Raw genomic sequence first — 24785 nt, 5'->3', positions numbered from 1 at the left:
GGGGCATCATTTTTCTTCAAGTGATTTAGTGAACCACCAATTCATTGTAGTGTAATTTCTTATAACAATGTTGCTTTAAAACTTAAATCATAACCTAAAGGGTGCTATTGCCAAAATATTATGCAATCCAAGTGACATATATGGCAATGTCATTTTACTCTCTATCTAGTGAAATATCTCATCACTAATCTTTTAATTAGTGTGAAACTATTTGATTGTACATTTCTGTCAAAAAATGCACACAAATTTGATTATGTACTGAATAAAATTTTGCTGATAAATAATTTTGTTAACATAATCATAATTGTAATCATAATAAGTATATTTGAATTTTCCACAGCTATATTATACTTTTGCTGATCATCAAAAGATTTAGATTATTTCAAAAATTTAGATTATTTCAAGGATTTAGATTGTTTTTTATGCAGTAATAGCTGCCAAGTATGTTGACATGTTGAAATCTTTTCTTTCTTTTGCCTAACTAATTTTACGTCAGGTCTTGGGTTCAGAACTTAATATTGTTCATAAGCCCCTTAACTTTGTCGTGATTAATAATAAGGTCTTAACTGGCCTTATTATGCATTTTTGGGCTAATTGTTGCTGACATATTTTAGTTTAAAAGCAAGAAGACTAAAAGAACAAAAGTAAAAGTGGAAAGCAGTTCCAAGATTGTTTTCAAATCTTGCTCCTCTGTTTAGACACAACTTCTTTTTGCATTATGCTTACTAACCAGTGGAACATGGCTCTGAATGCATCGTAAATATTGAGAAAAATTGAAGCAACTAGAGCAATGGAATGTGTCAAATAACCCAATGAATCCTTAGATAAAGGCAAAATACTTCAGAAGCTGGAATCTCAAACAAAAACAGGAAATACTGGAAAAGCACAGCAGGTCTTACTGTATCTGTGGAGAGAGAAAAGAGCCAATGTTTCAAGTCAGTATGGCCTTTTGTCAGAGCTCTGAAATATTGGCTCGATTCTCTCTCTACAGACACAGTCAGACCTGCAGCGTTTTCCAGCATTTTCTGTTTTTGTTCTAGTAATCCTATCCCTTTTCCAAAAAGCGGGAGAGAAACATTGACTGGTCCCCTTAGAACAGAGGAAGTAATGGAGAAATTTGATGAGAGGTATTTAAAATCATGAAGGGTTTTGATACAGTAAATAAAGATAAACTGTTTGTCACACCAGAGGGATTGGTAACCAGGGGACATAGATTTGAGTTGATTGGCAAAAGAACCAGAGTAGATACGAGGAAACACTTCCTGCAGCGAGTTGTTATAATCTGGAATGCACTGCCTGAAAAGGTGGTGGAAGCAAATTCAATAATCAAAAAAGAATTGGACTGAATAGCTGGAAAGGAAAATTTTACAGGGCCATTAGAAACAGAGGAGTGGGGCAAATTGGATTGTTCCTTTAAGAGCAGGCAAGGGCAAGCCAGCCTCTTTCTGTACTGTGTCTTTCTATAAACTGTAATTTACATTTCTTAATATTTAATTGCTCTAGATATTTCAATAATAAATGAAACTATGCTAAATATTACAACTAAAAGAGTGCTAACTGAATCCCACAAACCACAACATCACAAGCAAAATGCTTCCAAACCACCACAAGAGACTTGTGATCTTGGTGCACCCAAGCCAATAATTGTGGATGAAAAATTATTTGAATTCGTCCCCGCGTACCCTCTGCAGGGACGAGAGATCGTTTTCCTCGGAGAAATGCCAGAGAGCGCAGCTGAAAATCTCCCCAAGGGAAGCAAAAAAGCCAAAGAAGTGGACAGAACTGATGATAAGGCATCTACGTACACAGATATCACAATCAAGGATAAAACAAGAATGCATAAAGAGCAGGCCACAATTGACGTTAAAGCCGCAGCTCAAAGAGCAGAAACTGGCCTCTCTGATGAAGCAGAACAGAAATCTCATGTTTCTCAACCTACCAAGTTGGATGGACAGCAATCATCTGCAACCCAGGATGGTGTAAAGACTGAAGTTGTTCCTGACAGTAAAGATGAAGAAAGTACAGAAACTGATTCATCCAGTGAGGCAGGTGATATCAGTGACATCTGCTTTGCGACACCACGTCACAGTTCTAATTTCAAGAGCCAGAAGGGCGTGGAAAAATTCAAGAAGTTTCTCCAGGGAACCGCTGGTGAGAAATACTGGTGGCTGTGGATGGATATTGAAAGATTAAAGGTCATCAAGGATGGCAAAAAGAAGCAAAGGTTAGTCACTGCTCTGTCTTACCAACTTAGACATAAGCTTTTTGAAAACGGGGCCCAACATTATCACTGTTTCCATAAAATTGCTCACAATTGAAGGGAAAAACATTTTTTTTCTAAGACGCCAATTACCTGGGTGGTGAATCTGCTGAATTCTTTAACACAGAGAGTTGTAGAGGCTGGGTCGTTAAGTACATCCAAGACTGAGAGAGACAGATCTTTAATCGGTAAGGGAATAATGGGTTATGGGGATAACGGGGGGTGCGGTGGATGAGTGGAGTTGAGGATTATGTCAGATCAGTCATGATCTCACTGAATGGTGGAGCAAACTCGATGAGCTGAATGGCCTACTTCTGTTCCTATGTCTTATGATCTTAACTGATATTAATCATACAGGAGATTAGCATTTGCTTTGGACCTTTGAGTCAATCGTTAGCTGAATTCAGTCGGTAGTATTCACCCTTTAACAACAAAAACTTGCATTTATATAGCACATTTAACAGAGTAAATCATGTCAAGGTGCTTAAATCAGAAGACTGGTCACAGAATCTAGGCTGATACTTCAGTGAAGCTCTGAGGAAGTTGTTGTGGGTTCCCATCATTTGGTTGCAGTGGCCAAAATTGTGGCAAATAGATTTCAAAGACAAATATGAGATTATCCATTTGGAACCTAAATTGGATAGGACAAAGTATGTTGTGAATGTGGGAAGTGCTAGAAACTGTGCAGACCCAAAGGGACTTGGCTGTCAAGATACATAGATCATTAAAATGTGATGAAGGGGTACAAAAAATAATCAAAATAAGTAGAGAAAGAGAATACACAGGTGCTAGAAGCAAGCTTTAACTATACAAAGCCTCTGTTAGGCCACACCTGGCTTACTGCACTGCTACTGCTTTAATGTTTTACTCACATTTCTTACCTTACTGTCCTAAGTTTAATTACATATTTCAGTTTTTCTTTTACCTCTGGTGTTGATCTGAAACAATTTCTAAATGTTACTCTAATCTCTTCCCTTTCGCCTGTCTTTTACCCACTGTTTAGACAATCTTTACCACCTGGAACATCCTCCCCTCTATTCCTACCAGTTGAATTGCCCGATTCATCTGTTAGGATCCTGATCTCTGCCTAGTTCAGCTGGAACAGTGCCGTTCCTTCCTGTCTTGGTATTGATGCCAGAGCCCCATGAAATGGAATCCCTTTTTCCAATAATACTCCTTCAGCCTTGTGTTTGCTTCCCTAATCTGTTTATCTATATATCAATTTGCATGTGATTTTGGTGATTATCCAGAGATTATCACCCTTGAAATCCTGTTCTTTCATTTATCTCCTCTTTCCTGGTACACAACCAACTGGATCCCTACACTTCCCAATGTTGTTGGTCCCAGTGTCAACCACAACTGAATTCTCCTTCCTCTGCAATAACCTTTAAGGTCTATTTGACGCCAGGAAGGCAAGATATCACGTGAGACACTCGAGTCTGCTGACAAAGGTTGCTATCTGTCCCCCTAATTATTGAATTCCCTGCAACTACCACATTAGATCTTCCCTCCTGCTCCCCCATTTTGGACAACCTCCTGCTAGAAGGAGCCAAGGGGTGTTATTTTACAATGATTCTAATTGTCCATCTAGTGTGAAAATGGCAGAGTTCCTAATCCATTTTTGGGTTGGTTTTCAATCATGGAAAATGGTCTTGATGTTTCTAGCCACTGCAGGCAGTGGGTTGGGCTTAATTTGCCAGTCAGCCTGCAGAGAGAGCAACTGCACATGTACTGACTTTGAAGTCTCCATATGTGCAATTCCAGCAACAGGACCTGACGGAGAGAGAGAGAGAAAGAGAGAACTCTCAGGCCCATGCTGCTGCAGTCAGCCTCAACAAACTATCCGCCGTTCCACCAATCTGATCGCCTGGAGAGCGGCAGTGAGTCCCTATTCCCTCCCTGATCCAATACAGAGTGGCAGTGCTCCTCCCAACCCTGGATCTGATCAGACAGAGTGGCAAACAGGCCACTCCCCACCTGATCAGGCTGCCCCTTCAGGACTTGCCCCAATAGGGCCTGTGCACTGGTACTGCCCAGTGGGCATTACCAAGGTGCCAGGTTAGCAGTGCCAAGTTGCCAGGCTCTCACTGCCCAAGGGGCACTCCCCTTGCCCCAGGCCTTCCCAGGCAGCCTCGATGACCTCTGGTTCTACCAACACGACTGTTCCCGTTCATAGGGAGCAGGTATTTTTCTCACTGGAGAGAACCTTTCTTGACAAGTCCATAAAGGCAAGCGAGCCCGGATGATTGAGCACAGGGCTCGCTAAAGACATGGAAATCAACATTATCATAAATTTAATCATTTAATCAGCCTCTTGCTGGAAATCCGGCTCACGTAAGATCATGAGAACCGAGAAATTGGGCGTGATCCTGATATCTCAGCTCTCACACAATTTTACTGGCTTACTCCGCCCATCAATGGGTGGGGTGAACTGGTAGAATCCTGGCCATGGTCTGTGTTTTCACTATCTCTCCAAATATCTTTATCCTTATGCTCACCTGATGAAGGAGCTCATTTGATGAAGAAGCAGCGCTCCAAGAGCTTATGATTCCAAATAAACCTGGAGCTGAGAGACTTCTTATTGTGCCCACCTCAGTCCAACGCTGGCATCTGCACATCCTGATTAAAGAGGTGACCAGACTACTCCAGCCGTTATTTCCCCCGTCCAGGTTCAAATACCTAGAATTACCTCACAATATTCCTGCAATCTGAGTGGCTTGAGGCTGTCAACAACCCTCAAATTTGAATTTAATTGGTTCTGTGTCTTTGAGTGCTTTTAAACTCATTGATCCAATTTCAAAAACCTGTTTTGCTCTGCTGGAACTCTGGCTGCTGCTTTAGATACGAACGTGCAAAGTTGGCTTCTGCAACCTGCTTTCTGCAATTTAAAATCCCAAGCACAAAGTCACATGCTTTTTAAAAGAAAATCCTATTTGATTTCTTTTGGGTTTTCTTAGTATTTCTTTTCAATACTTAAATTTGTCAAAGACCAGATTTTTAATTTTATATATGCAACTTCATCATACTTAAAACCTATAACATTTCTGGATTTTCTCAGATCTGATGAAATGTTGGGCAAGATTTTCCCGCAGGCTTCGGGACCCCGATGTCGGGATCAAACGGGGGTTCCAAGCCCACAGTTGCTGACAGTGGGGCTGGCATCCTAACTGGGTGCCTCTCAGCCTGTGGTTCTATTCAGGATGGTGGGTGAGTTCTTGGTTCTGCCAGTTCAATCTGAGGGCTGGCACCCTGAAGCCTTGGCAGCCCCACTGGATGGGTGCTGCTGATATAGGTCACAGACCATAAGGATGCTTCAACATGGCAGCACCCTTGCTGGTCTGTGCATCATTAATTAAATAGCTGGGATTTGGACTGGTAAGTGAATCAGGATGAAGGGAAAACTCCATTGCTCGATCAATCTCAGCTATGATTGCAGTATTTTGTGAATGCAGATGTCTGAATCCAATGGCCCCATAGCCTGCCACAGCAAGGCAGCTTGTATTGCATTGATGGCCTCCGCAAGTGGCAGGGAGTACTTAACCAGGTGGCAAAATGGCAGAAATACAACAAAATCATTCCTGACTGGGGCCTTATCAATACAAAATGTCTGCCCACCTATGTAGAGCCCACTCTTTTTTTGTCCTCTCTAGTCTCCAAGCTCACCATCATAAGGTAGAGGGAAATACAGTCCATTCTCTGTTTCCCTCTTCACAGATGCTGCCAAACCTAATGACAAAAAAAAAGAACAGTACAGCACAGTAGCAGGCCCTTCGGCCCACCAAGCCTGCACTGCAACATGATGCCTTTCTAAACTAAAGACTTTTTGCCACTATGCAGTCATAATCCTCAATTCCTGCTTATTCATGAATCTGTCAAAATGCCTCTTAAACGTTGCTATTATATTTGCTTCTACCACCTCCTCTGGCAGTGTATTCCAGGCACTTACCCTCTGCAAAAAACTTGCCTCTCACATCTCCTTTAAACTTTCCCCCCTTCTGCCTTAAACCAATGTCCCCTAATAATTGACATTTCTGCCTTGGGAAAAAGACTCCGACTATTCATTCTATCCATATCTCTCATAATTTTGTAAACTTCTATCAGATTGCCCCTCTGCCTCTGATTATTCCAGCATGTTCAGTTTTATTTTTCATCTTTCCCGCATCCACAGTATGTTGTTTTTGTCTCTCTTTTGATTTGTATCCTTTGGTGCTATATTGCCTCTCCACATTCTCCCTACCAAAATGTCTCAGTTTGCCACTTTTTAGAATTAAATTCCACCTGTCAGATGTTTGCCCTTCTGCCAGGTTGTCAATGTCCTGTAGAAATCTATCACTATCCTCCTCTCAGTTCATAGTGATTCCAAGTTTTGTGCTGCCTCCACATTTGTAACCTTTATGTCCAAGTTTAATTCATTAATATATTTCAGGAAAAGCACTGCCAACTCTTGAGAAGCCCCACTGAAGACCTTCCTTTAGTCTGAAAAACTGCTCATCACAATTATCTGTTTCCGACGGTGCAGAGGGACCTCGGGGTCCTTGTGCATGAGTCGCAAAAACCCAGCCTGCAGGTGCAGCAGGTGGTCAGGAAGGCGAATGGGATGCTGGCCTTCATAGCGAGGGGGATTGAATATAAAAGTAGGGAGGTCTTGCTGCAGCTGTATAGGGCATTGGTGAGGCCGCAGCTGGAGTACTGTGTGCAGTTTTGGGCGCCGCACCTGCGCAAGGATATTTTGGCCTTGGAGGGAGTGCAGAGGAGGTTTACTAGGCTGATACCGGAGTTGAGGGGGTTGAGCTATGAGGAGAGGCTGAATAAACTAGGCTTGTACTCGTTAGAGTTTAGAAGAATGAGGGGAGATCTCATTGAGACGTATAAGATGATGAATGGGATGGATAGGATAGAGGTGGAGAGACTCTTCCCGCTCAAAAAAGACAGTAGGACTAGGGGGCACAGCCTCAAGGTAAAGGGGGGGGGCGGTTTAGAACGGAGTCGAGGAGGAACTTCTTCACTCAAAGGATGGTGAATATCTGGAATTCTCTGCCCGTTGAAGTGGTGGAGGCTGCCTCGCTAAATATTTTTAAGAAGCGGGTTGATGGGTTTTTGATAAGAGAGGGGATTAAGGGTTATGGGGAGAGGGCGGGAAAGTGGAACTGAGCCACGACAGATCAGCCATGATCTTATTGAATGGCGGGGCAGGCTCGAAGGGCCAGATGGCCTACTCCTGCTCCTATTTCTTATGTTCTTATGTTACCACGCCTTTTATTGCTACCATGCCTTTTATTCCACGGATCTCTGCTTTGCTGGAACACATAGGGCACTTTATCAAATATTTTCTGGAATATTTACCATCATCAAACCTCTTGTTAGTTTGTCAAAAAACCTCAAGCAATTTACTTAAACACAATTTACCCTTTTCTTCCTCATTTATAGTTTCATGGGACATGAAAGAGTGGTCTGGAATTCGCTACCTGAGTTGGTGGTGAAGGCAGAGACACTAAACTTATTTTAAAAATATCTGGTTCTGCACCTTTAGTGCTACAAATTACAGGGCCATAAGCCAGGTGCAGGAAGGTAGTATTAGAAAGGGTACCTGGGTGTCTTCAGGCTGGCATACATAAGGTGGGCTGAATGGCCTCCTTCTGTGCTCTAACCTTTCTATGGTTCTATGGGCTTCACTGACCAGGCTAGCATTTGTTGTCTATCCCTAATTGCCTTGGACTGAACAGCCTAATAGGCCATTTCAGAGGGCAATTAAAAGTCAACCACATAGCTGTGGCTCTGCAGTCGCACATAGGCCAAGCTGGGTAAAGAACAATAGTAAACCAGCAATTGTTTTTTTAAAACAATTATCATGCTGGGATTTGAACCCATTTCTCCTAAGAAGTAGCCTGAGCCCCTGTATTACTTGAGCAGTGATACTACCACCATACTACAATCTGTGCTAACAAATCTGTGCTGGTTTACCTTAATTGATTCATACTTGTGCAATGGACTGTTAATTTTGTACCAGATTAGCATTTCTTAAAGCTTTCCCACAACTCAGGTTAAAATGACTGTCTTTATTCTTGTACCTTTTTTTTAAAGCAAAGGCAAGACATTTGACATTCTTCATTCCTCTGGCATTCTAAGGGTGGTTAGAAGTATAACCCAACTCTCAACCTGTATTTCTCTATGAGGTATGACTGAAGTCTGGAGCAATGTCCAGATCCTGCTCTCCCCATCTTCTGTGTCTGAATGTTCTCAACTTTACTTGTCCTATTATCGACCCTAGCACCATATTACCTTTTTGTCATTTTCATCCTTACGTCCGTCCGCTTTTTCATGGATGGTTTTTTTTCTTTATTCATTCATAGGATGTGGGCATTGCTAGCAAGGCCAGCATTTGTAGCATGTCCCTAATTGTTCTTAAACTAAGTGGCATGCTAGAGCAATTTCAGAGAGCAGTTAAGAGTCAATTGCATTGCTCTGTATCTGGAGTTACATGCAGGCCAGATAAGGAAGGTAGGTTTTCTTCCCTAAAGGACATTAATGAACCAGATGTGATGCATACCATTATTCCAGGCGACTTAACAACTTCAGGTACATCTAACCTTTCCTCTATCTCTTCATCAACTTTTACCCCATCTAGTATCTCAATGACCTCCTCTTTCACTATGGCTTTGGCAGCATATTCCTACTTGGCATAGACAATGCAAAATTTTGTTTAGTACCTCATCCACATCAGTAGTTAGTATTGTTGCCTCACAGCGACACAGAGCCGGGTTCAATTACAGCGTTGGGCGACTGCCTGTGTGGAGTGTGCACATACTCCCTATGTCTGCGTGGGTTTCCTCCAGGTGCTCTGGTTTCCTCCCACAGTCGAAAGTTATGCGAGTTAGGTGGATTGGCCATGCTAAATTTTGCTTTAGTGTCCCAAGGTGTGTAGGTTAGGGGGATTAGCAAGGTAAAATATGTGGGGTTACGGGGAGAGGTTCTGGGTAAGACGCTGTGTCGGAGACTTGGTGCTGATGGGCTGAATGGCCTCCTTCTACACTATAGGGATTCCATTAATCTGCCTCCATGTTAATTAGCCCCACCCATACACGGATAGCCATTTTACTGTTACAATGCCGGCAAAAGACTTTTGGATTCTTTTTGTTAGCTGCCAATGTCCCTATAGATAACTCATAAAAAGACATTTGAATTCTAGTGACTGCAGTTCGTTCAAGTTGCTCTACAATTTTTTTTGTTGCATTGCTTTGTCCTGTGTGAAGTATTGAATGTTTTTTGTTCTTTGGCTTAAAGCTACCTGAACAAGATACGGAATCGGTATTTGTTTAATGGCGGTGAATATTGCATGAATGCAGAGACACGTGCAAAACTGTGTCTGTCATTTGTCTCTCAGTGGACTGTGGAAAACCTATGTCAGGTTCAGTCGGACATAGTGGCACCTCTACTTCTGTATTGGTAAGTACAGGCATGGGCCTGGTAAAGGCAGCCAAACTATATTTAATTCTGTTTATATCTCAACAGTATATCCTGTGAAGCGGAATCTGTTAACTGCAAACTTAACTTAAAGAAGCTTTGCGCTCCAGTTGTGAAATGGTTTACCCATGATTGCAACAGAATTAGATTTGAAAGGTACAAACTTTAAAGCAAAGCAAAATGAAACATTTAAAATACATTATATTATGATGATCCTCAGTAAGGAGTGAGGTGAATCCAAATCTGCTTCTGAAAGATCCTTCTGAGTGTACATTTTGCCTATACTGTTGAAGTTATTGGGGCATAGTTCTGAAATTCAAGCTCAAAAAATCTCCAGGCAAATATTGCAATAGAGATATTTTTAAAAATATGAATTGTCATCCAAATGACTACTGGCATCTCTGGATTATTTTGAAAATTTTCATTTTTTAAAATTTTTGTTTCAAACAATTTCAGGGGTCCGAGGTACTGCATTAATCAAGGATTTCCCATACGACAAGCTGGAATTGGCCTGAAAGATTGGGAACAGCGTCAGCTTAGACCCAAACCTGATGTAGGCCCATTTGCTATGATACTGCCGAGTCTTCCCAAGATAGAATGCATTCCAAAGGAGGTTGGTATCATTCACAGGCTGGTTACCAATCCGGCGACTTCCAAAAGCTCATTTTTGAAAACTTTATTATATAATTATTTTTTCAACTCTGCTGTTTCCAATGGACCTTGGATTTCACTATTCCCAATGGGTATTTCCCTATCCTTCCAGTTCGAAATGGCTCATATGAGTGGATTGTGGTATGAATACCAAAGACATCCTTGTTCCCACTGGCAAGGAAGCTGGCTTCAGTGAACAAGAGAAAAGTGATAGAGCTGCAAACATTTATATACAGCCAAATATTTTCTTCAATTTCTCAATTTTTTTTCTATTCTTCTGCAAATGTTAGGCCTGAAGCGTTGAGATTTATTTTGTTGCAAAAGTAGTGTAGATTTGACTTGTGTTGGTTGGGGCGGGGGGGAGATGGAGGGGGTGGAGAATCTGAGCCATCGGCCAAATTCATAAGGTTGGGGGGGTGGAGTGGGGTGAAAATTTCCACTTTGGTTTTGCGGAGAAGTAATGGCAGAGGGGATGAAGAATTGAGTGGGAGTCCCAAAATGGCTCTTAAACCAGTGGGATTTCTCCAATTGATTATCCCTGTCCACCCGCCAATGGCATAATGGGAATCTTGACTTTAAAAATCGGGATCCCAATTTGCACCCATTTAAATATGTATATCAGGACTTTACGCCTTACAGTCCCCTCCATGTTAAATTATCCATCCATGTTGGAATGAGGGCACAGCAATATGAATCATGATAGGTCCCACACAACATGCTCCTGGCGAGCAGAACCTTCTGGAGGTGCACAGGTGAGTACAACCTCTACAGGAGAAAATATCATCCCCTCTGCATTTCCCACCCAAGGTGTTTCCCATAACACTTTGGCCTCCCTATGGTTTAAAGTTCTGTCCATCTCAGTCTTGAATATATTCAACAACTCAGTCTCCACAGCCAGCGCTCATATAAGTAGTTGGAGTAAACTACTGTGAGCTGTAGTAGTGAATAGTGAATGTAATAATAACTTCACCAGAGCAGTCCAGGTAAGAGTGGACTGCTTACCAACTCTTGCCAAAGATGGAAAAGTTCCACCTGTGAACTGCATTTGTTCTAAAATACATATATAATTCCAGTAGAATTGGTAAAAAATGTCCTACTCTAAATTGTGTGGAAGTAACAGCATACTAAGGGCCAATGCTGCTGCCTGCAAACCCCAAAGTTTAGGTCTGAATTGACCCTGACTTTGCATAAAAAGAGGGCGTAACTTGCCAAACCAGGAAATACTTGAATTCACAGGCCTTTGAACACCCATAAACTTGGTCTAAATGGTCAACTTTAACTGAAGCAATTAGAAAAATCTTTGTCAATTTTTTCATGGGTTGTGGGTGTTGTTGTTTGGGCCAGCATTTATTGCCCAGCCATAACTGCCGTTGAACTGACTTGGCTTGATAAGCCATTTTAGAGGCTTTTAAGATTCAAACGCATTGCTGTGGATCTGGAGTCACATGTAGGCCAAATCAGGTAATGGACATGAGTGAACCAGATGGGTTTTCATGACAATTGATAATGGTTTTATGGTCATCAGTAGACGTTTAATTCCAGATTTTTATTGAATTCAGATTTCATCATTTCCCATGACGGGATTCGAATACAGGTCCCCAGAGTATTAGCTTTGGTCTCTGGGTTACCAGTCAAGACCTACAACAATATGGCTGACTCTTAAATGCCCTCAGGGATGGGCAATTCTCATCCCATGAAGAAGTAAAAAAAACAGTGGGCAATGTGCAAAGTGACTGCAAGGAAAGGCCAAGAGCCAATCTCTTACCTGGACTGCTCTGGTGAAGTTATTATTACATTCACTATTCACTTCTACAGCTCACAGTAGTTTACTCCAACTACTTACATGAGTGCTGGCTGTGGAGACTGAGTTGTTGAATATATTCAAGGCTGAGATGGACAGAACTTTAAACTATAGGGAGGCCAAAATGTTATGGGAAACAGGTAAGTGGAACTGATGCCAGGACCAGGTCAGTCATAATCTTTAGTGAATGGCAGAACAAGCTAGAGGGTCCCTACTGCGGACTCCTGTCCATATTTTGTACATTCTTATAGCATGCATTTGATTTTTTACATAACAATAAACCATTATACGTCTAAAGACACGCAAAGCAGATTTCAGGCACACAACATAGAGCAAAGAAAATACACTGCTGCTCTTAATCTCTCCCAGTTATTCTGCTACCATAGTTATTTTTCCACTTGAACTCTTCAATAACTTTATTACTGTGACCAAACAACGTGTCCCAGACCTTCAAGACATGGGTGAGTGACCTGTCAACTTCTAAACCTTGCCTTCGGCCAGGTTCACAAAGCATCCTTATGTAGCAGAACTGAAAGCTGTTTTAACTCCTTGTGCCGAGCCCACAGACAGTCTAATTTTATGCTTTCATTTCTGCTGCTTAAAATGCTGCCTATTTTTGTGTCACCAGCAAACTTGAATACATGACTGTCTATCCCCTAAGTCATTAATAAATACATACATAGTTGAGACCCCAACAAAAACCTCTGTGGGACACCACTAGAATCTTTGCACTCTTGCCTTGTTATCCTCGAGTGCTCCAATGAAGAGGGTCTCCTGCACTGAAATTTCCTGACGTTTACAGTACTGTTATTATACCACAACCCATGCCATTTTCGTGTGCTAGTGAACTTACCCAGTAAAACTTCATACTACTCTGCTAGTGAATGATGTTATTCCCATTCAGTAAGACAGCACAATGGACAGGAAGACATCCAAGGACAATATTACATTTATGATAGGAATAAAATAAGTAAAAGAAACTGAAGAAAGAGAAAGAAAATGAAACACAGAGTCGACTGAAGGTGAGAGCTGACAAAACCCATTTGGTAGAGCCTGTGTTTGTATAATATAATAGTAATGTCTTCAAATTAGATTTATATTAATCTCTATTACTATTCATTCATAGAAACAGCCAAAGAGTACTTGCAAACCACGTCACCGCCAAAGGAAAGTTCCACAGAAAAAACGGTCACCAAAGAGGTATTGCACAGGGACAGTGTGTAAAACTACTCTGCGCAAACAAGAATCTAAAAAGTAAGTTCATATTTATTTCGTTTTTTTTTATTAGTGTCACAAGTAGGCTTACATTAACACTGCAATGAAGTTACTGTGAAACTCCCCCAGTTGCCACACTCTGGCACCTGTTCGGGAGGGAGGAACCACAGCACCTGGAGGAAACCCACACAGACATGGGGAGAATGTGCAGACTGCACACAGATCGTAACTTCAGCGGGGCATCAAACCCCGGCCCCTGTCTGTGAGGCAGCAGTGCTAACTATTGTGCCACTGTGCTGCCCACATGTGTCATGTTGGAGAATGGCTTGTCAATAGTTTGATGCACGTTTGTCGGAAAAAGTAGATTTTTGACTGAGTTGCATTTTTTATTAGTATGTTTATTGCTGGAAACAAGGTTTACAAGATTAACACTCTAGATCACATCAAGTATTCACTAACATAAAGAACCAAATAGGTTGGTTACACAAGACTCCAGGAGGGTGTGGTGCACAGTTATATGGCAAGCACAGTGGGTTATCTAAATCATAGAAACTTACAACATAGAGGGAGTCTATTTGGCCCATTGTTCTGAGCTAGCTATTTGAAAGAACAGACCATACCACACCATATTTTCCATGAACCTGCTCAACTCCCTTTTAAAAATAATTATGATATTAGTTTCAGATACAACTTTCAAGATCCCAGAAATTCTCATTTCCCCTCCTGATATTTTGCAAACAATTTTGAATCTGACTGTTCTTTTTAAATCTCTCATAATTTTGAAGATCTCGCTCAATCTTTTCTGTTCCAAAGAGAACAGCCCTAATCTTTCTAATCACTTATCATATTTGAAGCCCCTCGTCTCCTCCATTGTGCCCTTTTTATGGCCTTTATATCTTTCCTGAAGTATAGTGCCCAGAATTTCCCCTAATATTACTGAAAGCTAAGGCCTAACCAGTGCATTATAAAATTCTAGCACTATAACAGTTCCTCTTGGTGAAAGATTCAATAACTGTGGGTCATAGAATTAAATCAAATGGCATCTTTTATAATTACAATAAAGTGCATATATATAACCAAGTTTTAGGCTCCTTCATCAGGTGTGTACATAAAAAAGGTCAAGCGACTTGTCTGCCCAATCTTCAAGCTCATACCCATAATAGACTAGGTGGCAGGTGCCAAAATCAGCAGCCTGCCAGCCATATGTAAATAAATAGACAGGTTATTTAAATTTGTTAACTAGAATATAGACCTGAATAGTATGCTACCCAAGCCATAACACTGTAGGCTTGGGCAATCGGGCAGGAGTGGGCAGGCCATTTTTGAAGGCAGTCATGAACAAAAGCGGGAGGGAAAAGCGAGGGCACCTCATTCAGGGTTGGGGGGATACCTTGTTCCTCCCCCACCCATGAGATGTCAGCTTTCTCCTGAGAAATCATCCATCCCTCTTCTTTCCATGCTGCCTGCCTTACAGAAGATGTTCCCCTCCCTCTCTCTCCCACCCACCCCCACACCTCTCCCCACTACACCAGAATTCTCTTCCCCTCCTTGGGCTCTGGGATTCCTCTCTGCCCTAATTTTCTCAGGATTTACTTTCTCAGGCCATCCATGTTCCTGTACAGCCTTCTTCCTGGCAGTGCTCACAACTCAGCTCAGGTGTTCCCAAAGGCTGGACCTCCTCCCGATGGAGGGGTGGAAGTTCCACTCTCCACCAATTCAGCCTACCTGCAGCATCTTATGGCTGCAGAAAAGGCTGGCAAAGAATGAGTCAACTTGCAACCTTTTTTATCTGTGGTGGTGTGGGGCAGGGGAAAAGTAGTCCACCCTGCATTAAATGCAGCCTGGTGTCTTTAACATGGTAGAACATCCTAAGCCACTTGGCAGAAACATTATGAGACCAAAGTTAATGCCAGGTCAGATAGAGATGTTAAGACAGGTGTTGGATTTTAAAAGACATGGGGTGCAATCTTACCTACCGTTCACGCCATGCTCCCAGTGCAGTGAGAAAGAGAATTTGGCAGCCAGCCAAATCTCCATTCACTGCAGCAGGGTGGGAATATTTCACTGGCATGAACAGTGAAAAGATTCCAACCACAGACTGTGTCTCTGTGGATCTTTGAAACAGGATAACACTGTCATTGTATACCACAAAAACAAGTTTTCAATAATTCTTATCAATTTTTTTTCAGCTGTCTTTAAGTGAATCTTTGAGAATCATTTTGTTTTTACTATCTAATTCTGTCACACATGTTTTCAAACAGTAAGGTGTTCAAGGTTCTTATGAATTCCCTCTCTTCTGTGTGGTGTTTTTCAGTAGCTGCTTGGCACTAGTTCAAATGCTGCATGAGTTTCTCAACTTCTATTAATTTAATTAACATTTTAATTTCTTCATTGAATGGTCACTTCCTTTACAGTTGGTTTTTGGATACAAAGGTAATTGATAGAAATGGGATAATGTGGGAAGACAGAATTGAAGTCGAAGATAAGCCATAATCTCAAACGGTCTACCACTGTTTTTATTATGCTGCCTCAATGAAACAAACTCATATGCTAAAAACTTGCAATAAAACATCTACTGGTTAATGTTGTGTATTTGGCTACTGGGGTGTATCCCAAGAACTGACTCCACAGACAGACACTGGGGAACACAAGTATTTATTTGCAGGTCTCACTTAGTCTACACTCCAACTCCTACTGCCCACTCAGGATGGTCCCCAGTGGATCTCCAGACACCCAGACTGACATGGCCCATTTCCTTAAAGGGGCTATGCCCCCAACATACATAACAGTTAAGGGTTCTGCAAACGCTAAACATATCTTAATTTATAATCTCTGTTATAGGCAACTTATTTTATGTCTTCCATATATTTCAATTAAATTGTTGATAATCCCTTTCCCACAGACAGCTTTCACCTTCAGCTGACAATATTTGGTCTCAAGCTTCAAAAGCTATGAAAGATTTGGAAGACTTGGAGTTACGTAAAGCAAAGGACCTCCGCAATTTAGAGACGTTAGTGAGTACTCAGCTGAATATTTAACTTAAAGCAACAGGAAAAAGTTGAGAAAATCCTCACGAGGCAAGAACTACCTTATAGGGTCCCTCACAGTGCCAGGGACCCGGATTTGGTCTTAGGTGAGTGTCTGTGTGCAGTTTGCACATCCTCCCCATGTCTGTGTGGGTTTTCTCCAGGTGTTCCGGTTTTCTCCCACACACCAAAGATGTACAGGTCAGGTGACCATGCAAAGTTGTCCCTTAGTTACCAAAGATCTGTAATTTAGGTGGATTAGCCATGATAAATGCACAGGTTTATAGGGATAGAGAGGGCGGGGCGGAGACTGGGCGGCATGCTCTTTTGGAGAATTGGTGCAGACTCAATGAGTCGGATGGCCTCTTTCTGCACTGTAGGGATTCTATGGTTAACCATTCACTCAACCAGAAGGGAAAGAAAATCAACTGCAAACAAAATGCAATGAAGATATCTTATTATTGGATGACGATGGACAGGCAGTAGTCTGATGCTCCTCATTTTCTGGAAGTGATTGTCACATTGAATCAATTACTGCGCTTGAAAATTGGTGACTGGAACAAGATTCTGTTGCACCAATTTGAATAGCCATGACAATGATACACTATCAGTCAATTTTAACCTGCTATTGCACTTTGGGATGAACTATTTTATTTTGAAATATCCTGCTGAAATGATGCCCAAGGTCTGTCTGACTCGATGTTAGATCTGCCCTCCAAATGTCTGGCCAGCATTCTTTCCCATTAAGACTTAGTAAAATTTAACTTGGACATAAGACAGCTGTAAGACCCCAGTACAGTCTTCAGGCGCAAATGGATGGTGAAGTCACCAATGCACACAGCATCCAGATTCATTGAATGTATAGCAAACATAACGTCACTAAATTTTGTGGGACCATGGGTAATATGAATGCTCTCTCCAATTTCTAACTACTCTCACTCCAGCCAAACAACTGATTTTCTCACCTGTGGCATTTAGCGTGTAATCAATTTCCATGTAAATTCAAATATTAGTGAATCTTGGTGAAAAATGTATTTAACATGACTTAAAATTCCAATTCTGTCCACAGGGCAGTACTGTTTCCCACCTGTTCCACAAAGACAGATTAGTCTTGGGATTTACCTGAGTGATCTAGTGTGGACAGTCTGGGATGTATGGCCTCACTGCTGCCCACAAGCTTAGATCCTCCTCCAGGATAATGGAACTGCTGTAGCAGAGACCATGGAAGGATTTATTTCAAATTTTAGGTGGGTAGAGACATTGAAAGCTGGCAATCTCAGCAGCACTAGAGAACAGGACTTGATGTTGATGAAGGTGATAGGTTGAGCTGAGGTTTATAAATGGCAGAACTCTGCAGGCATTTGGGAACAGCATTGAAATAGTCAAGTCTATGAGGAGGTCTTGTGGTGTGGAAGCTTTGCGTCCTACTCCAGGAGTTGATGGCCATGGAAGGTGCGTTCATAATGCAGCCAAACAGGATTGAGTATCAATTCTTCCAACACATGCCAATGGCAGTCAGTAAGAGTGGGACAGATTTTTGGTCAGCCATGTAATGGAAAGAATGTTAGAGCTCTACCATCACTATTTATGGCTCCAGGCTACAACATGCATTTAGAAGTGCATGTTGCCACAACAGCTCAGACTCCCAGAGTGAACTCTAAGATACCAGTCAAGCCTAGACATGGCAAAGATGTAGATGAAAATTTCAGCTCATCAGTAAAGTGAGGTACAGTCAAAGTGGATAACAAGTAGCCACAGACGTAGTGATTAGATGTGAAATATGAAGTGCAGCTCAGGATGACACAAGAGACTGGTTGTATCTAATTAGGCTTAACTGTGGGAACTGCAAGAGACAGATTTCCTGAGCAAAATATAGGAATCCCAAGGTAAGGACTAGAGTTTTAGCTATAAATGGTTTCAGTCTTACTGATGTTGAGTTGAAGGGAGCTCTTGCTACTTCCACACTTGGTAAAGCTGGGTGTCTTTGACATGGCACTGAGAACTCTAAGATCATTGATAAAAACATAAGAACCAGGAGCAGAAGTAGACAGTTCAGCCTCTCGAGATTGCTCCACCATTCAATATGATCATGATGGAACTCATCTCAGCCTCATCTTCACCTTTCTTCCCGCTTCCCATAACCCTTCATCTTTCTGATAATTAAAAATCTATCTACCTCTTCCTTAAATTTATTTTGTGTTCTGATGTCCATTGCATTCTGGGGTAGAGAATTCCACAGATTCATGACTCTTTGAGTGAAGTAATTCCTCCTCATTTCTGTTTTAAATCTACCACCCCTCAGCCTACAATTGTGGCGTTGCGTTCTAGGATTCAAACATGGGGAAACATCTGTTCTATGACTGCCCTGTCAATCCCCTTTAGCATCTTAAATACCTCAATTAGGTCACCTGTCATTCTTCAGAACTGAAGTGTGAGCCTCGATTGCTCAACCTCTCTTCATAACACAAGTCCTTCATCGCTGGATGCTGAGTTAAAGAATCTTACTTGCATGTGTTTCTTTAGATACAGATAAAGAAATACCACGAGGACCTGTGTGACTCTAAAATAGACAACTTGCTACAGACTCTGCACAATGAAAGCAGAACTGGATACTACTTCACACATTTTTGTGAAAAAACAGGGAATGCGGTAAGTGAAATAAATCTTATATTATGAGGCAGAGAGTTTTGTTACTTGATCATGAGTTGGTTTGAGAACTGACCAGAAATCTTACCTTCATCTGAGAATCAACATATTCGTCACTTCCAAGCTGGCAGGTTACTATCAGCAAATCATGGTTTAATGTAGCACAGAAGGCGGCCATTTATCCCATCATGCCTACGCCAGCTCTTTGGAAGAGTTTCGAACTAGTTCCACTCCTAGCTCTTTCTCCATAGTCTTGTAATTATTTTCCCTTCAAGTATGTATCCAATTCTCTTTCAAAGAAATCTGCTTCTAATACTTCTGCATTCCAAAATGCAAATATACATACAAATATACATACAGGTTGGGGGAGTGGCGTAATGGTATTGTCACTGGACCAGTAATCCAGAGATCCAGGGTAATGCTCTGGGGACCTGGGTTCAAATTCCACCATGGCAAATGGTGAAATTTGAATTCAGTAGAAAATCTGGAATTAAAAAAAGTCTTATCGATGACCATGAAATCATTATCAATTGTCAGAAACACCCATCTGGTTCATGAATGTCCTTTAGGGAAGAAAATTTGTCATCCTTACCCGGTCTGGCCTACATGTGACTCCAGACTCACAGCAATGTGGTTGATTCTTGAATATCTGCTGACATGGAGGGCAGTTAGAGATGGGCAATGAATGTTGGTCCAGTCAGTGACACCCACATCCCGTAAACGGTTTACAAAAAAACAGACAAATTAGGAGTCAGAGTAGGCCACTTGGCCCCACTTGCTTTTATTTCCTGTTACTGCTACTTCCTTTGCCTATCACCCTATATCTACATTCTCTGGTTAGTCATCCTTTTGCCACACAATACCACCAATTGTGGGCAGCATGGTGGCATAGTGGTTAACACTGCTTCCTCACAGTGCCAGGGACCAGGTCGATTCCCGGCTTCAGTCCTATCTATGCGGAGTCTGCACCTTCTCTCTGTGTCTGTATGGGTTTCCGCCGGGTGCTCCGGTTTCCTCCCAGAGTCCAAAGATGTACAGGTTAGGTGAATTAGCCAGGCTAAATTCTCTTTCAGTGTACCCGAACAGGCGTCGGAGTGTGGCAACTAGGGGATTTTCACAGTAACTTCATTGCAGTGTGAATGTAAGCTACTTGTGACTAACAAATAAACTTAACTTTGTGTTCTTATTTCAGAAGTAAGCAGTTATACAGAATGGCTACACTGAATGGAAACAAACCATTGCCGTAATGAATATGAACCAATTTTTCTTCTTATCTTGCAGTTATGGAGCAATGCTGTGAACTTGTGGTTTGACCTGAAAGAATATCAGCGATTATTTTATGCAGAAACCTTTCAACCTTTTAAACTCAAGAGACAAGCTCAGGCAAGCTATGAAATTTATTTTATTTTGATAGTCCTTACTATTTGGTGACTCATATATGAATGGGTCAGGTTAAAGAATATATAGTGATGTAAATGAGAAAGCTAAGGAAACCAGCTGTATTGCAACAGAGGGGGATTTTACACCCTCTCCTCCCCTCCCAATATGGGAGCTTTTGTGTCAGCAGGAATATTACATCTTTTAAAATCCCTTACCTTAACTCACTCACTTCTGGGCTTAGCAGAGAAGGGACAGATTCTGTCGATGGCCAATGAACTTCCAGTTGCAGGTCACTCATTTAAATATTTAAATTAAACAGCATGCCTCAGGTTTTAGCTCCACTTCATCTTTAATGCTACCTGGCTACCCAGCTGATAAAGGGAGATGAGGAGGCTGATTGAAAGAGGTAAGAGTTTTTTTTTCCAGCACAGCTTGTGGGCCTGGTGGAGCAGGAATACATTATCCTGGCCTCCCAAGCTAACTTGCTTTCCTTCCTGCAATTGGCCTTTCCCACAATCAGCTAAACTTTCCAAACCCTTTCTCTGCCCCCATCTCTCTCCAATCTCCATGATCACTTCCCAACAACATTCTCCTAATTTGTCTTTGCTGTGCACAGCCTGTTTGTTGCACTGTGCAATCCTTTCTATGTGGCCATACATGTGTGCATCTTAAAAGTACGGTTGTCTAAGTGCAATCTGGTATGCTCCTGTGCGGCATATTCTTGATTCTGCAGCCACACACAACATGTGTCTTAGGGGGAACGTTGTTCCCTGATCCTCCAAGCCACTGCTGTATCCACTGCCACCTAAGCCACCCCTGCCCCATGACCTCTAACCCAAGGAACAGGAGGCCTTTTGTGGCACATTCCTTGCTTGGCAGAGAGCCAAGCTCATCAAACAGTTGGCTTCTGGGCAGAGAACTGTTAAAAATATATCTACAAAGTATAGAGTTAAAACTCCCCAGCACTTGAGGAAACACAGAATTCCAGATTCCAATCCCAACTTCTTCCCAGTGTTTGCAAATCTCAGCAGGGGGTGCAACAAAACAGAGGCATTTTGTCTCTTCTATTTAATAAGCCTTCCTTTAAAGCTACATAAGCATTTTTTTAAAAATTAGCTGCAGTTCAATGCTTGTAACAAGCTTACTTCAATACACTGTTGTAAATTTCAGGCTGAAGTGGGGAATAATTCGGATTTAGGTATGTGCCACTGAAGTTAATGGAAAATGAAATGGGGGAGGTGGGGGGGGGGTCGATTGTACAACATGACAGACGATTCAGTGTTGAGTAATGGGTCTCACTTATATGAGGCCGGCAAGCACCAGACACTTGCTAGCACATTTTGAAGGTGGTGTGGTGGAGCAGGGAAGGTAGAGCTCAGAGCACAGTCTGTGCCAAATTTTTCCTCTCTCTAACCCAGGAATGTTAGAGCCACTTGAAGTAGCCCAATTCCTGACCTGATTGAAATAAAGTCATAAGGGGGGAGGCAGTGGCATAGTGGTACTGTCACTGGACTAGTACTCCAGAGATCCAAGGTGTGAGAAACACAGCTCACAGTTAAACAATTTAGTCAAGTCAAGTTCTGAAGGAGCAAGATTTTATTTGACGTTCTTGCAAGACCGGGTGTCTAGCGAAATAGGCACACCTCACATAGATTTACAGCACATTTTATACCTTTTTTACAAGCATTGTGATGGCTTTGCAATGTGATGTTCTCTCCTAATTGGTGGTCCCTGTCCCATCTATGTGTTGACATTCTCCTATTGGCTCGAGGTGCCCTAAGTTCCTATCCCATCTAACAATGTCTCCTGTTATCACAAGAGTGCATTAGCAAACTCATCCATCTTATCCAATACTGTTACATGTCCAGTTCAGATTGGCGGTAATCAATCCTTTGCCAACTTAATCACTGCTGTCCCAACCATCTCAGTGACCTTTTCCCCTTTTATGCTTAGTTGTAGAAACAACACATCTTGCAGACCATTTGCTTTTTATAACGTGGGCCTCTTACATTCCTGCAGGATGTGGTGTATGCTTCACTGCACATCACATCTCTGATGTTATCTCTACATTACAGGCAGTCTTTTTATTATCCCTAATTATTGCTGTGTTAGCAGCATCGAACCCTATGTCCTATGTTTGTGACTAAACTCACAGTTGTTTCCATAAAGTGGGTTATCAATATGCCTAACTATATCCAATCTATTTAACTTCAAGCTATTTCTCTATGCTCTACAAATATATGTGTTAACAACATCTTTACCTATTGCTCACAATTCCCCCCTTTTCTTTTTAATTTGTTGTTGACACATCCATCCATCCTCACATTTCAAATTCCTGGAGCATTTGTTCTGCTATTTTATTTACTTCATCATCCAGTTCATTTCCAATTTTCAATAAATTCATTCTCTCTCCATGATCTACCGTAGACATTTTCTTTGTTAGTGTTGTTTCAATAAGCCTTTGGACCAGTCCCCTTACACAGGGGATTATGCAACATCCCACGGTTATCAATATCCTTGCCATTATTATTAAGGAAGTTAGTACTGACACCACCATTCCTTTCCATTTTCCAAACCAGGATTCTAACCAGACAGTGAATACGTTGTTTACCCCAGAGTTTTCTGCTATTTCCTCTGCTAAGGTTGTTAGTCCTCGTAAGGCTCGGGTTATAGAGCCATCAGGAGCCGTATTATTTGGGATAAAGGTACAACACTTTCCCCCCAACATTACACATACACCTCCTTTTTCTGCTAACGTCATATCTAAGGCTATCCTATTTTCCCACGCCATTCTACTAGTGGCGTCTAGTTGTTCCGCCAACCCCTTGACAGCATCCCTGGTTTAGTTAATGAATCTCTGTTGGTTATAGTATATATAATTTATCCAATCTACGTTCTTATTTATTGTCACCCACCAAAACAAGGATTCAAACCCAGCTGTAATTTGATTTCGAGCTTTAAATTCATCTGGGACTCCCCGAGGCACTCCTATGGGATCTAGATATATCTTTTCATCAAAAGAAATTCCTATCACTGATCTCTTATTTTTCCTTATCTTTTTCGATTCTTCAAATGCCAGGGTAAATGGTATAGCCAATTGGACAATTGCACATGTACCTTTCCACTGGGGGGGTAGAGTTGGCCTCAGTACCCTTCCTCCACAATACCACCATATATCTGCTCTGGGGATTTTCAATGATGAATAGTTCCCTCCCATTCCGTTCTCTGTAATGCTCCTGATCTCTGAGCATGATTCTAACTCCCCCATATTATGAGTTAACTCTGCCCCTTGTCGGTTCACACATGAAGTGTGATTCACAACAGCAGTGAGAAACTGAGGGGGAGTTTTTAAGTTCTTTGCTTCCACGGGAGGGAACATCAGGGATAGGGATGTGCAGTTCGGATTGCCCCATGCTTCCTTTTCTTGATACAGGGCTAACATGCACTCCACACCTCTTCTGTCGCGTTTCCATCCCAGAGGGAAGGGTACTATTTGGGCCACTGGCCTCCCAGACGCACAGGCATAGCAATTGCTTTTATTTAAGCTTTTTACAGTGTATTTAACCCATTCTACCCAGGCATTGGTTTCCTCATACCCAGTCTCTATTTCAAGGGTTTGTTTTAGGTTGTGTATTTCTACTACTTTTACTGCCCTTGGGTCGTTTTGGGGAACCTTATCATTCTGGTCGGGTGTTTTCAAATTTTTATCTACATAGATTCGGAAACAACATTTCAATTTACTATCTTTTCCTCCCTCCTTCACCCTAATTCCAAATACTGCCTGGTGCAATTGGTAGTCTCTGGTCCAGTTAACTGTAAGGAAGGGTCCACCAGCTATGGAGTACCGGGAGAGGTTCTTAGGATCTAGAACTGGACTGTTTACTTTTTTTTTTCCGGTCCATTTGGTCCCTTTTATTGTTATATATATATATATATAGGATTGCATTTCTTATCTAAGCATTCTGACCTGGACTGCATATATTTCTGATGAAGGGATATTATGGAAGGAAGTCTACCCCAAGGATACTTTCCATCAGCATAAAATTGTAAGAATTCCACCGAATATTTTCGCTGGCTCATCAGATCTCCACATACTACCAAAAAACATAGGTCAGTCTCTACCACCTGTGTTGTAGGGAGATCCAGAATCGTAATTGAGCTTATAGTATTTTTCCTTTCCTTTTCTAATTTATCTAAATTATATCCCATACTTGTAAGTACTTTCTGAGACAAGAGGAAGGAAAGCATTATCCAGGTTACCCCTTCCATTCTATCCCTTTCTCGTTACCTTTTAGGAGAGAACTTATTCAAAACAGTTTCTTTCCCGCGCTCACGCCGCTACTAG

At 41.7% G+C, this 24785-nt stretch overlaps 1 protein-coding gene across 1 annotated transcript in view; it reads left to right on the top strand.

Moving 5' to 3' along the window:
- LOC145346478 (regulator of G-protein signaling 22-like) overlaps positions 1 to 24785 on the top strand; it is a 103209-nt gene that overhangs the window by 32132 nt on the left and 46292 nt on the right. The window contains exons 8-14 of the mRNA XM_080193791.1: positions 1504 to 2224; positions 9542 to 9703; positions 10178 to 10334; positions 13300 to 13427; positions 16291 to 16402; positions 18938 to 19063; positions 20342 to 20443. Coding sequence (XP_080049917.1) covers positions 1504 to 2224; positions 9542 to 9703; positions 10178 to 10334; positions 13300 to 13427; positions 16291 to 16402; positions 18938 to 19063; positions 20342 to 20443 — 1508 coding nt within the window. The remainder of the gene's footprint in view (positions 1 to 1503; positions 2225 to 9541; positions 9704 to 10177; positions 10335 to 13299; positions 13428 to 16290; positions 16403 to 18937; positions 19064 to 20341; positions 20444 to 24785) is intronic.

This window comes from Carcharhinus amblyrhynchos, chromosome 8 (assembly GCF_965287045.1).
Source record: "Carcharhinus amblyrhynchos chromosome 8, sCarAmb.v2.hapA, whole genome shotgun sequence".
In the NCBI taxonomy this organism is placed as follows: Eukaryota; Metazoa; Chordata; class Chondrichthyes; order Carcharhiniformes; family Carcharhinidae; genus Carcharhinus; species Carcharhinus amblyrhynchos.
The sequence above is the reverse complement of the archived record's forward strand: the minus strand, read 5'-3'. Positions and strand labels throughout refer to the sequence as shown.